Here is a 13,266-nt window from a genome sequence, read left to right on the forward strand (position 1 = left end):
CTTGAAACATTAGCCAGCCACCGCATAAGCCAACTACTCCAGGGAATAACACTTGGGTGGGTCAGATGACTCTTTGCTGATAATCAAAATCCACAAAGTTATCAAAACCTTTGAGACTAGACAAGCACTCGCCTGCCCTTTTCAAAAAGCTTTTCACTGCAAATTGTAAATACATATATTTAAATATTTAAATGCATGCATTCCTGGACAAGGTAATTGCTTCCATATTGTATTAAGAAAGCTTTCCTCACCACTCCATGGGTTCGACGATGGCGTTCCATTAACCAATTGACAATTGTTTATCAAGCAAAAAAAAAAATGTTCCTATCTGCCTTAAACCACAGCACTGCGCAAACATAGTCGAATGTATTTCAGCAAGGAATCGAAACGGTGCCTGCCAAATTCTGAACATGCAGAAGACAGAGAGAGAGGGAGAAGGAGAGTGTCGATGCACTTATATCGGTTCCATATCAGTTTAGCCGGCGGTGGCTTAGCTGTCTCAGCGGCGGTGCCTCCATTACAGGATTCCTTCCCCATGCCAGCTTGTATAGCACCAAGGTTACCCTGGTTTTGGTACCGAGCAAAAACCTTTTCACCCTCTCTTACTGACTTAACGTTCAATTTGTGGTTTCTGATTAGATGTATTGGTTGATACAGTTCACTGATTAAAATGCTGGCTGTCGTTGTTCTTTTTACTGTGGTTTTAGACCCTACTGCTGTTTTGGCTTATTCTCAGTATTGCTCAATTGTAGATGAAAATTATTTTACCTAACTTGCCATGGAGATATCTTGTAAACACAGGCAGGAGAATGCTGCTGCAGTTGTCTTGCTTGTGGGCTTCCTAGAGGCACCTGGTTGGCCACTGTGTGATCAGACTGCTGGACTTGATGGGCCTTGGTCTGATCCAGCGTGGCCTTTCTTATGTCCTTATAAGCATGCCTATTACATGAGGTGCTGTGGAACACAGGCAGGATGGTGCTGCTGCAGTCGTCTTGTTTGTGGGCTTCCTGGAGGCACCTGGTTGGCCACTGTGTGAACAGACTGCTGGACTTGATGGGCCTTGGTCTGATCCAGCATGGCTTTTCTTATGTTCTTATGCCGAATATATGAGGTGCTGTGGAACACAGGCAGGATGCTGCTGCTGACGTCTTGTTTGGGGGCTTCCTAGAGGCACCTGGTTGGCCCCTGTGTGAACAGACTGCTGGACTTGATGGGCCTTGGTCTGATCCAGCAGGGCTTTTCTTATGTGCTTAAAGTAGTATCCGACAGTGCATGTTTTATTGTGTGTACATTAAGTGCCGTCAAGTCGCTTCCGACTCATGGCGACCCTATGAATGAATGTTTTATTAGCCTTCTTTTAAATATTACGCAGAAGAAAAGCTCCTCTTAAATGCACAATTTATTTAGGAAACTTCATTGAAGTACTCCAGAGGTTCGCAATATATTTCTTTATCAAGGCTGCTCAGCCCAGGTGTGTGTGTGTAGACACACACACATTCAAACTCAGAGACTTTGCCCTCTTCTTTCCCAATTTGGCAGAAGCAAGGTTTGATGCCTACCCTTAACTTAATTTACTGAATTCTCCAAAGAAGGATAATACAGTTGAATATTCCACAACAAGCTCTTTAATAAATTTCACGTTGCAGCAGAAGACTGCTTTGATGAAATAAGAACATTATTATTTTTTAAAATCATTAAAGTAGATTGATGCACTTTTAAAACTCAGTTTTGGGGGGAATTTCACATAAGCACTTGGTTTGCAAAACTTGATATTTGGCCCTCACGCACTCAGGAAACTAGGATTGCCAGCTGCAGCTGGAAAACCTCTGAGAGGAACTGGGGGGCAAGGAGAGGTTAAAGGATAGTGTTTCGGGCGAATCCTAAAGCATCACCCTGATATGATGACATCACTTCCAGTTTGGCACCAGAAGTGACTTCATGTGCCAGCATGCCCCCCAATTTCCCTCCGCCAGACTGTGAAGTGCCAGCAGGGTGGGAGACATGGGCCTCCTGGAGCAAACTGATTCGTCTTTTGATTGGATCTTGGTCGAACTGGTCTTGTTTGCAACCTCCCTCCTTTTGTTACATATAAAAGTGGATCAACCTAACAGTTGCATGTTTCAGTGCATCTGATGAAACAATTTCTGACATATAAGAGCTTATGCTGGAACATATTATATCAGTCTCTAGAGTGCTACTGGATTCCCACCAAATTTTGCTGCTACAGACTAGCGCAACACCCTATTGTATAGAGGATGGTGCCGAGTTGTTTTCTGTTGCCACAGAAGGTCGGACCAGAACCAACAGGTTGAAATTAAATCAAAAGAGTTTCCATTAGACATTAGGAAGAATTTTCTAACAGTTAGAGCGGTTCCTCAATGGAACAGGCTTCCATCGGAGGTGGTGAGCTCTCCTTCCTTGGAGGTTTTTAAGCAGAGGCTAGATGGTCATCTGTCAGCAATGCTGATTCTATGACCCAGGGCAGATCATGAGAGGGAGGGCATCTTGGCCATCTTCTAGGCATGGAGTAGGGGTCACTGAGGGTGTGGGGGGGGGGGGAGGTAGTTAGATTAGATATGGTTTTATTTGCATTTAGCCATAGGCCATTACAAACATGTCAGGGATACCACAGATACATAATAAAAGGAACTACTAGGGTAATAAAATTCTGGATTAATAATAAAACTGGATACGTAATAAAAATAAAAAATTCTGGATATATAATAAAACTGTGCAACAACTACAAAAATAATAACTAAAAATTGTGGTGGGGAAAGGTACTTGTGAATTTCCTGCATTGTGCAGGGGGGTTAGACTAGATGACCCTGGTGGTCCCTTCTAACTCTGTTTCTATGAATCATTTTCTGTGGTCCAGTAAAAACCGTCGAGTAATGTACACAAGACCTGCTTTGTCAAATGAAACACTGAGCGCCTACCTGAGCTGAAAAGCCACAGAAGAAACCAAACAAGAAGTGCACCAGCGTGAAGGCAAAATTTTTGTAGAAGAAATAGCACAAGAACTTGCACATTCGAAAATAGGACCACCGGCCATGTATTAGCAGGAGCCTCTGAAGGTATCTGAACTGAGCAATGGAGTAATCGCTGTTCAAAACAGCTTGCCTCCCCTCCTGGCCACTGATGCCGACGCCGATGTGAGCATCTGCGAACAAGCCAACAAAAAGGAAAAAATAAATATTCACATACACATACCTTTATTGGCATAATTACAATACTTTAGCCAATGATCGAAGCAGGATATAAGTACAGCACCCTTTAAATTAGGGATTTGTAATAATCCCTATAAATTATGATTTACAAAATATACTAGTTAAAAACAGTTTTAATCTTCAGCACCTCAGCAAGAAATTGGGCTACCATCGCTGTTATTTCAGGGACCGAGTCATTCAAGAGAAATTGGCATTTCAATTCGTTGTTCAAAGATCTTTTGGTAACTAATAAAGAAGACAATAGTTTTTCACGCTTACATTCATAAAAAGGACAGTCTAAAATTATGTGATCAATAGTATCGATTGAATTAAGATTACACGAGCATAAACGTTCATGCCTTGGGATTTGGGAATATATGCCGGCAAGCATCTTAGATGGGAAAGGGTTTTCTCTAGCTAATAAGAAAGCTCTACATTGTGTGGGAACATCCAAAGAAGATAGTTAGCCATTTTACCTATACGGTTAGTTAAACCGAGCATGGCAGGCAAACAGATATATGGTTGAGCCGGTAGAAACCTTTGGAATTCAATATCTGTGAATCTCTGCTTAATATATTTGAATATATAAGTTTCTTCTGCCAAGGATAGGTCATCAAGGGAGATTACGATTTGATTTATTCTATGTCTGATTAATGCATCCCAGGACGAGATGTGTAATTCATTTTTTACTTTGCTTAGTAGGGAGCCAGATACATCACTGAACCAAAGCTTGAGCCAGTATTGAATCGCTAAGGTCCAGGCTTTAGTCTCAATCGGACTTTGACCTGTTTCAAGACAGATCTTAAAACAAGACATGTATTTAGGGATTCCAAATAAAGATTTGACATATGAACATCGTGACTGCATCAGCTGCTGCAATTCAGGTGCATGACGGCTGGAAAGTTATTTCCGCGTACAGGGTAATAACAGACGTCAAGGGGGGGAGGTGTTAGCAGTCCTACCAACAACCATCCTGTGAGGCAGGTTAGGCTGAGAGTGTGAGAATTTATCTGGAATCTGAGGTCAGCAGGCAGGACCTTGCTGGAAAAAACCCTCCCCCGCGAGGTGACGTTTTGCTGTTATTTATTGCTGTTTTTCTATTATTTTAGCTCCTGCTGGTTAATGCTTCTGCTCCTCATTATTGCTGCTCTTAGTGCCGTACCACTATTTTAGTTTTCAGCTTCTTTTTTCAAAAGAATTTTATGTTTTAGCATTTTATAATTAAGATTTACGGCTTGTTTTTGTGTTTTACCTTCCCCCCCCTTAGGCATTAGCTAAAATGCACATTGCAGGCTACAGATCTTGGAAAGGGACAATAAATAAGAAAGGATGGAGCAAGAATGGATTCAATAAATAAATACAGTGAAGGTTCCCTGCCCTTCAAAACTTCTGGGCTAGCAGCTACAGCTGCTCACATTAGTTCAATTAGGGCTGCATAGATTTTGCCATGTTTATACCAAGAGGGAGTTGCAGAACAGTGTAGCCAGTACCTGTCTGCTTATGCCACACACTTTTTATAAGTCCCAGGAGATGGTACATGTAGGGTTGCCAGGTTCCTCTTCACCACCGGCGGGAGGTTTTTGGGGCAGAGCCTGAGGAGGGAGGGGTTTGGGGAGGGGAGGGACTTCAATGCCATAGAGTCCAATTGCGAAAACGGCCTTTTTCTCCAGGTGAACTATTCTCTATCGGCTGGAGATCCGTTGTAATAGCAGGAAATCTTCAGCTAGTACCTGGAAGTTAACTAAAGAAAACGAAAACCTATGCTGCTATAGTATAGACTGAGGAAACTACCAGCACGAAGGCTGGCGGTTTCCTCAGTACCTGGAAGTTGGCAACCCTAGGTACACGCATGATCCAGCAACCTGGCTGTAGCTAAGCTGGCATGGCTTGGATGAAAGACTTCCTGTAGGAAGCACCAAGTCTCCTGAAGAGGAGATGACTGAGGGGTGATATGATAACCATCTTTAAGTTCTTGAAGGGCTGTCATATAGAGGAGGGTGCCAAGTTGTTTTCTGTTGCCCCAGAAGGTCGGACCAGAACCAACAGGTTGAAATTAAATCAAAAGAGTTCCCGTCTAGACGTTAGGAAGAATTTTGTAACTGTCTGAGCAGTTCCTCAGTGGAACAGGCTTCCTCGGGAGGTAGTGAGCTCTCTTTCCCTGGAGGTTTTTAAGCAGAAGCGAGATGGCCATCTGTCAGCAATGCTGATTCTATTACCTTAGGCAGATCGTGAGAGGGAGGGCATCCTGACCATCTTCTGGGCATGGAGTAGGGGTCACTGGGGGTGTGGAGGGGGGAGGAAGTTGTGAATTTCTTGCGTTGTGCAGGGGGTTGGACTAGATGACCCTGGTGGTCCCTTCCAACTCTATAATTCCATGATTCTAATGGCTCAATATCAATGTAATCACCAGAACGTCTCCTTGTAGTTTCTTTTTTAAGCAAGAAAACAACCCAAAACGGAGATACTTCAACACCATCAGCACAGCGTGTTAAAGATTACTCTCGCTGAGATTCTTCCCTCGGTATCTAATTAAACTTAATGCTTAGGAATGCTGAGAGCAATTAGAACATCAATTCTGTTTAATTTGGATTGCTTGGGTACAATTTCAACGAAACGCAAGAGGCTCTGGAGTTCTTGTAATGCTTGGAGGCCAGCAGTTTCCTGGCATTCCTTAAAAAAAAACGTTATCCCCTGCCAGGGTGCGATTAGCACCCTGAGTCTCGAAAGGGACCTCTTGCCCAGCTTTTAGTTTTGCAACAAGGCAGAGCATTCGGATGAATTTGTCTTTATTCCCCAAAAAGAGACCGTCCTGCAGCACCTTCTGCCTTGGATTCCACACCAAAATTCTGATTAAGGAATGCCATTTATGGTATAGTGGTTAAGAGCGGTGATTTCGAGTGGTGGAGTCTAATCTGGAGAACCGGGTTTGATTCCCTGCTCCTCCACATGAGCAGCAGAGGCTAATCTGGTGAACTGAATTTGTTTCCCCACTCCTTCACATGAAGCCAGCTGGGTGACCTTGGGCTAGTCACAGCTCTCTTAGAGCTCTCTCAGCCCCACCTACCTCACAGGGTGTCTGTTGTGGGGAGGGGAAGGGAAGGTGATTGTAAGCCGATTTGATTCTTCCTTAAGTGGTACAGAAAGTCAGCATATTAAAAACCAACTCTTCTTCTTCAAGTGATGTCCAGACTACAGAGATCAGTTGCCCTGGAGCAAAGGGTAGCTTTGGAGGGCAAACTCTATGGTATACCACAGATTTTAGGTGAAATCCCTCCCCAAATTGCCTGGAATTTCCCAGGCTGGAGTTGGCAACTAGCCATTACACATGGCTGGATTTCCCCACCCCTACCTGTCTCTCCATCCTTCAATTTTTATAGAACATCCTCTTACTTTTGATCATGCCAATATCGTTGGATCCATCCCCGACAGCCAAGGTGATGGCTTTCTTGCGTTTCTTAACCAGATCCACCACCTGCGCTTTCTGCAACGGCGTGACCCTGCAGCAGATCACTGTCTTACAAGCGCAAGCAACTTCCAAAAACTCATTTACCAGATCGACCTCAAGTGCATGGACCTGCGGGAGAGAATTAGTAACCTGTCATACAGCTGCATCTTCAAGGGATTCAACTTGATCTGAAACACCTTCGAATTTATTTGCTTAAAATATTTCCATCCGCTTTTCAGATGAGAAATCACCACTCCTTTTCCCCCAAGTGGCTTATATGAATAATAATAATTAAAAAAAAAAAAACAGGAGGTAAGCACTACAACATTTCACATAGCAAGAGCGGCTTAGAGACGGCAACCGGCAAGTCAACAAAAGCAATCAACAATCTTACGGAAAAGAAAGCCAAACTGTTCACTTTCCAATACCACCATCAGAATTATTATTATGCTTCTCTTATTTGGTCATGATGGGGTGGACACACAGCTGATGCTGGCCCGCATCCCTCCAACGCCACTTCATTAGCTGCCTCTTGAAAAACACATGAACACATGAAGCTGCCTTCTACTGAATCAGACCCTTGGTTCATCAAAGTCAGTATTGTCTGCTCAGACTGGCAGCGGCTCTCCAGGGTCTCAGGCAGAGGTCTTTCACATCACCTGTTTGCCTGAGCCATGGCCTATCTGAGCCGTGGCCTACTGAGTCAGACCATGGTTCCATCAAGGTCAGTATTGTCTACTCAGACCGGCAGCGGCTCTCCATGGTCTCAGGTAGAGGTCTTTCACATCACCCACTACCTGATCCTATTAACTGGAGATGCTGAGATTTTAACCTGGGGCCTTCTGCATGCCAAGCAGATGTTCTACCACTGAGACATGGCCTAGCCCCACGAAGCTGCCTTCTACTGAATCAGACCCTTGGTCCATCAAAGTCAGTATTGCCTACTCAGACCAGCAGCGGCTCTCCAGGATCTCAGGCAGGGGTCTTTCACATCACCTATCTGCCTAGTCCCTTTAACTGGAGATGCAGGGACTGAACCTGGGACCTTCTGCAGGCCAAGCAGATGCTCTACCACTGAGCCACAGGGGAAGCGGGGAAGGAGGCCAATTCACCGCTCAAGTAGCCCAAGCGGCTGCTCAGGGTGCCAAAATGGCAGAGGGAAGCGACAAGAGAAGAGGCAACAGGTACGGCTTGTGGCTGTTGCTGCTTCCCCATGCCTGCACTGCTGTGGCCTGCATCCAGGGCAGGTTGCAGAGGCGCTGCTTCAGGAACTTGCCCTGAACTCGATGGAGGCAGAACAACAGGGATGTTCCACTCCTTGTGCCACTGCAGGCTGAGTCCGAGGCTGCTTGCATGCTACACTGGAGACCCTCATGGGTAGGGCTGGCAAACCTCCAGGTACTAGCTGGAGATATCCTGCTATTACAACTGATCTCCAGCCGACAGAGATCAGTTCCCCTGGAGAAAAACGGCCACTTTGGCAATTGGACTCTATGGCACTGAAGTCCCTCCCCTCCCCAAACCCCGCCCTCCTCAGGGTCCGCCCCCAAAACCTCCTGACGGTGACGAAGAGGGACCTGGCAGCCGTACTTATGGGCCTTGCCAGCGTGGCAAAGGAGGGGGTGTCACCCCACCCATGCTACCGCCTCCAGGCCCAGGGTGGTTTGCAGAGGCCCTGGCATGGAAACTGCGAACACAATCTTGTCACGTGATGCTTCTTCTTTTATTAGATATTAGTTGAGAGATGCAGGCCACCATGCATTCACATGGTGTTAGGTCTCCCCTGCAAAGGAAGAACCGAGGACTCTTTTTATAATGCCTCGCTCCAAAAACGAGTATTGCGGTAATTCAGTCTTGTTAGAGTACAGTGCTGGATATGGAGTATATCGGGAGGGGAAACGGATAACAAAGCAGACCCTAAAACAGAGGTGGGGAACATCCGGCCCAGGGGCCGTATAAGGCCCGCAAAATCATTTAGTCTGGCCCTTCATGAGTCCTCGCAGATCTCTAGCTCAGAAGGATGCTGCTCTGCCTGAATCTCTTGGGCCCAGCTGAGTACAGCAGAGATCAAAAGCGAGTCGCTCTATGTGGCAGACACTCTGAGCCGTCTCTGGTCGTGCCTCTTGGCTAAATGTTTGACCAAATATAGCAGGCTAATTTTTAAGTTGATAATTTTGTATGGCCCTGGGCAGAAAAAACGTTCCCCACCCCTGCCCTAGAAAGCACAAACAGGGGGGACAATTTCAAAGGTGTAGGAAAATGAAAAAAACGCTTTTGTAAAGCCAGCGTGCACATTTTTAACAGCCCTTTTCTACACCAAAGTCACGTTTCCAGCTGCAAACACACAGATACGCACGAGTCAATGGCTTATTTTGACAAGCGACAACCTTCCCCAATTTCTTCTGAACCGAAAGCCTATCAGCAGGCAAATCAAGAGGACGCATGTTTTGCCTGTGGCTGCAGTCCTGGATTCCACCCCCACACCCCCATTTTGCTATTTTAAAAGTGCCTTAAAAAGACATTTTGTCTACAAACTTTAAAGGGACAAAATAATCACACCAACATAAAGATGAAAGCGATTGCAGAATATTTATTCTGTGCCTTCACAAGATCCGCTCAGAGTTCATTGAGACCTTTTTATGGCCTTTACAATTCAAAAATAGTGTTTCTGATATTTGTTCCAAGGTTTGGAAGCTGACCAGCATACAAGCATAGCAATAAAAGTGGGATTTTTCTGTTATGACAAGAACCAGGTTTCTCAAACAAAGCCAAGCGCTTTCGTCTTCTTGTAAGAAGGCAGATATTTAGGTATCTTAATGACATTAATTTGAAGCAGTAATTACTTTTGGGTCAGCGTGTGCTCTCAAATAGCAAACATCAGGAACGCATTCAGCGCCGGGCTGTTGCTTCTACCTTACTGCTTTTTTAAAGCGATTGACAATGATTTGTGATATTCTCCTTGCACAAAGCAATAAGGTAAAAAGGTAAAGGTCCCCTGTGCAAGCACCGGGTCATTCCTGTCCCCTGGGGTGATGTCACATCCTGACATTTCCTAGGCAGACTTCGTTTACGGTGGTGGTCATCTTCCTTTTACCCCCAGCAAGCTGGGTACTTGTTTTACCGACCTGGGAAGGATGGAAGGCTGAGTCAACTTCCGTTGGGATCGAACTCAGGTCGTGAGCAGAGCTTGGACTGCAGTACTGTAGCTTACCACTCTGCGTCACGGCTCGGTGCACAAAGCAACTTCTAATTTAAGACAGGATTGCTGTTGTTGTTTGTTTTTTAAAGCTGAACCTAGTTGCTAATTTGATTTCCGCTCCAAAAGCCGCCCCAAACTTTTCTAATTGTTCCTCGGTGCTCAACGTACACTTTGTTTTTGTTTTTTTAACGCATTCTTGTGAAACAGTTTTGGAGAGAAATCTGACATTGTTAGAACACCAAAAGGGACATAATCATTAGGCAGTGGGGAGGAAAGAGAGAAATCCAGAAACAACTTACTCACAAGGCTATGTCCATTTATTATTAACGCGTAATCACCAATAACAACTTCTTCCATGCCTTGCCTTAGATCTTGGAGATTTTCATCAGCAGAACGTCTGCTGTTTAGGACAAACATGTGGTCTTTTGCTTTCCTTAAAAAAAAGAGAGAGCAATAAGGGGCTTATATGACATGTGGGAGAGCCAGAGTGGTGTAGTGGTTAAGGTGTTTATATAAATTAAATTTGATGATCATTGTGGTCACTATTGCCAACCGGTTCAACTACATCCACATCCTGCACTACGTCACTGGAGGGTGAGAGATTCAAAACTGATAAAAGGAAATGTTTTTTCACACAACGCATAGTTAAATGGTGGAACTCCCTGCCCCAGGATGCGGTGACGGCTGCCAACTTGGGAGGCTTGAAGAGGGGAGTGGACATGTTCACAGAGGAGAGGGGTATCCTTGGCTACTAGTTAAAATGGATGGTAGTCACGATGCACGCCTATTATCTCCAGGATCAGAGGAGCATGCTGAATATATTAGGTGCTGTGGAACACAGGCAGGAGGTGCTGCTGCAGTCATCTTGTTTGTGGGTTTCCTAGAGGCACCTGGTTGGCCACTGTGTAAACGGACTTCTGGACCTGATGGACCTTGGTCTGATCCAGCAGGGCTATTCTTATGTGCTTATGTGTTGGACTAGGATCTGGGAAATCCAGGTTCGAATCCCGACTCTGCCATGGAAACTTGCTGGGTGACCTTGGGCCTGCCGCACACTGTCAACCTTGACCCTGGCAAGTATGTGGATGGGAGACCTCCAAGGAATACCTGGGACGTGACGCAGAGTCAGGCAATGTCAGACCAATTCTGACCATCTCTTGCCTTGAAAACCCTACAGGGTTAACATAAGTCAGCTGTGACTTGGCAGTAAAAAAAAAATGACATGTGGGCTGAGTCACAAAGGCTCAGTTCAGACAATCCATCAGTGCATTACTGAAGTTGAAGTTAAACCCCTTAGCTCGCGGTCCCGGCAAAGCTCCTCTGAACGGCTCTGGTCTGTTTTCTTAAAGACTAGTGAGCCAGCAGTCATCATCTTATACAGAAGACACTTTAAGGTGCTTTGCTGTGGAGAGGAAGCCTGGGAATGGATTAAACCCTTCCAATTCCCACCAATGAAATACCATTCAGAAAGGGGACTTGTGTGCCTGTGCGTGTTAAGTGCCGTCAAGTCGCTTTCGACTCATGGCGACCCTAAGAACATAAGAAAGGCCCTGCTGGATCAGACCAAGGCCCATCAAGTCCAGCAGTCTGTTCACACAGTGGCCAACCAGGTGCCTCCAGGAAGCCCCCAAACAAGACGACGGCAGCATTATCCTGCCTGTGTTCCACAGCCCCTAAGATAATAGGCCTGCTCCTCTGATCCTGGAAAGAATAGGTATGCATTATGACTAGCATCCATTTTAACTAGTAGCCATGAACACCCCTTTCCTCCATGAACTCCCCTATTAAAGCCTTCCAAGTTGGCAGCCATCACCATATCCTGGGGCAGGGAGTTCCACAATTTAACTATGCACTGTGTGAAAAATACTTCCTTTTATCTGTTTTGAATCTCTCACCCTCCAGCTTTAGCAGATGACCCCATGTTCTAGTATTATGGGAGAGGGAGAAAAGCTTCTCCCTGTCCACTCTCTCCAAACCATGCATAATTCTATAGACCTCTATTATTTCTCCCCTTAGCCGCCTTCTTTCCAAGATAAACAGACCCTATGAATGAAAATCCTCCAAAATGTCCTATCTTTGACAGCCTTGCTCAGGTCTTGCACATTGAGGGCCATGGCTTCCTTTATTGAGTCCATCCATCTCTTGTTCAGTCTTCCTCTTTTCCTGCTGCCCTCAACTTTTCCTCTCATGACTGTCTTTTCCAGTGACTTGTCATCTCATGATGTGACCAAAATACAATAGCCTCAGTTTAGTCATTTTAGCTTCTAGGGTCTGTTCAGGCTTGATTTGATTTATAACCCACTGATTTTTTTTTTTTTTGGCAGTCCACGGTATCTGTAACACTCTCCTCCAACACCTCATTTCAAAGGAATCTATTCTCTTCCTATCAGCTTTCTTCAATGTCCAGCTTTCACACCCATACATAGTAATAGGGAATACAATGGCATAAATTAATCCAATCTTGGTGGTCAGTGACACATCCTTACACTTCAAAATCTTTTCTAGCTCCTTCATGGCTGCCCTTATGTACCTACAGATGGAGAAATGTGGTTGGGTTCCTCCAACACCGGAAACCAGCAGATCGGGCAAAGAGGATATGTGCAGATATTCCTTTTCAGCACGCATGACGCACATGAGAAATGGGAAGGGGTGGAACAACTGGCACCACACAGAATTTTAAGCAACGTTCTAATGTGTTTTTTTTATACTCTTAAGATATTATTTACCTAAGTTCTGCGGACACGTCCTTCTTTGTGTGACTCTCCACTATGAAAATTGCATCCATGGCATCCGTGAGCATGCGAGAGGAGTAACCAATGTTTATCGCCGTTTCTAAAAATTAAAAATAAAATAAAATAAGGCAGCCTGATTTTAAAAATCTCTGCGATTAAATTGATCCAAGCTGAAATTCGTCAAAATCACATTTCCGGTTCTGGAGAGCAAACATCTCTGCCAGGCTTCACATAAACTGAATAATAATTATGCAGGGGAGGCAGGTACTAAATGTGCAAGACAAATAATATATCAACTGGTACCCAACCTCTGGCACAGAATTATATTCAAGACTCACAATGTATTCACTAATATTAATGGGTTTATAAATGTATTTGTATATACATGAATATCAATTCGATAGTTTGTCTCTCCACCAGCAGAAGAGGCACATTAAAATTTACAGGCTTGCCTTATAATACCCATGAGAGGGGCAAGGCTATTTATCTTTTTTGGGTAATTGCTTTGTTCAAATCAGAAAGAAAAACTCTTGCATTTGTACGTGTTAATCTTCTGCCTCTCGCGAACTAATGGAAAGTGTCAATTCCAAGAGATATGTAAACCAGAACGCAGCCAAATGAGACCATTTATGTGGCGTGCCCCATGTACTTGGATACATAAATAATAGAACAGAATACATGAGA

At 44.6% G+C, this 13,266-nt stretch overlaps 1 protein-coding gene across 1 annotated transcript in view; it reads right to left on the minus strand.

Annotated features, from left to right (window-relative positions):
- Positions 1–13,266, minus strand: part of ATP8B4 (ATPase phospholipid transporting 8B4 (putative)) — a 65,180-nt gene that overhangs the window by 12,136 nt on the left and 39,778 nt on the right. The window contains exons 18-21 of the mRNA XM_056866078.1: positions 12,577–12,682; positions 10,154–10,283; positions 6,597–6,780; positions 2,937–3,160 (exon numbers count right to left, since the gene is read on the minus strand). Of these exons, the coding sequence (XP_056722056.1) occupies positions 2,937–3,160; positions 6,597–6,780; positions 10,154–10,283; positions 12,577–12,682 (644 nt within the window). The remainder of the gene's footprint in view (positions 1–2,936; positions 3,161–6,596; positions 6,781–10,153; positions 10,284–12,576; positions 12,683–13,266) is intronic.

This window comes from Euleptes europaea, chromosome 20, assembly GCF_029931775.1.
Source record: "Euleptes europaea isolate rEulEur1 chromosome 20, rEulEur1.hap1, whole genome shotgun sequence".
Classification (NCBI taxonomy): Eukaryota; Metazoa; Chordata; class Lepidosauria; order Squamata; family Sphaerodactylidae; genus Euleptes; species Euleptes europaea.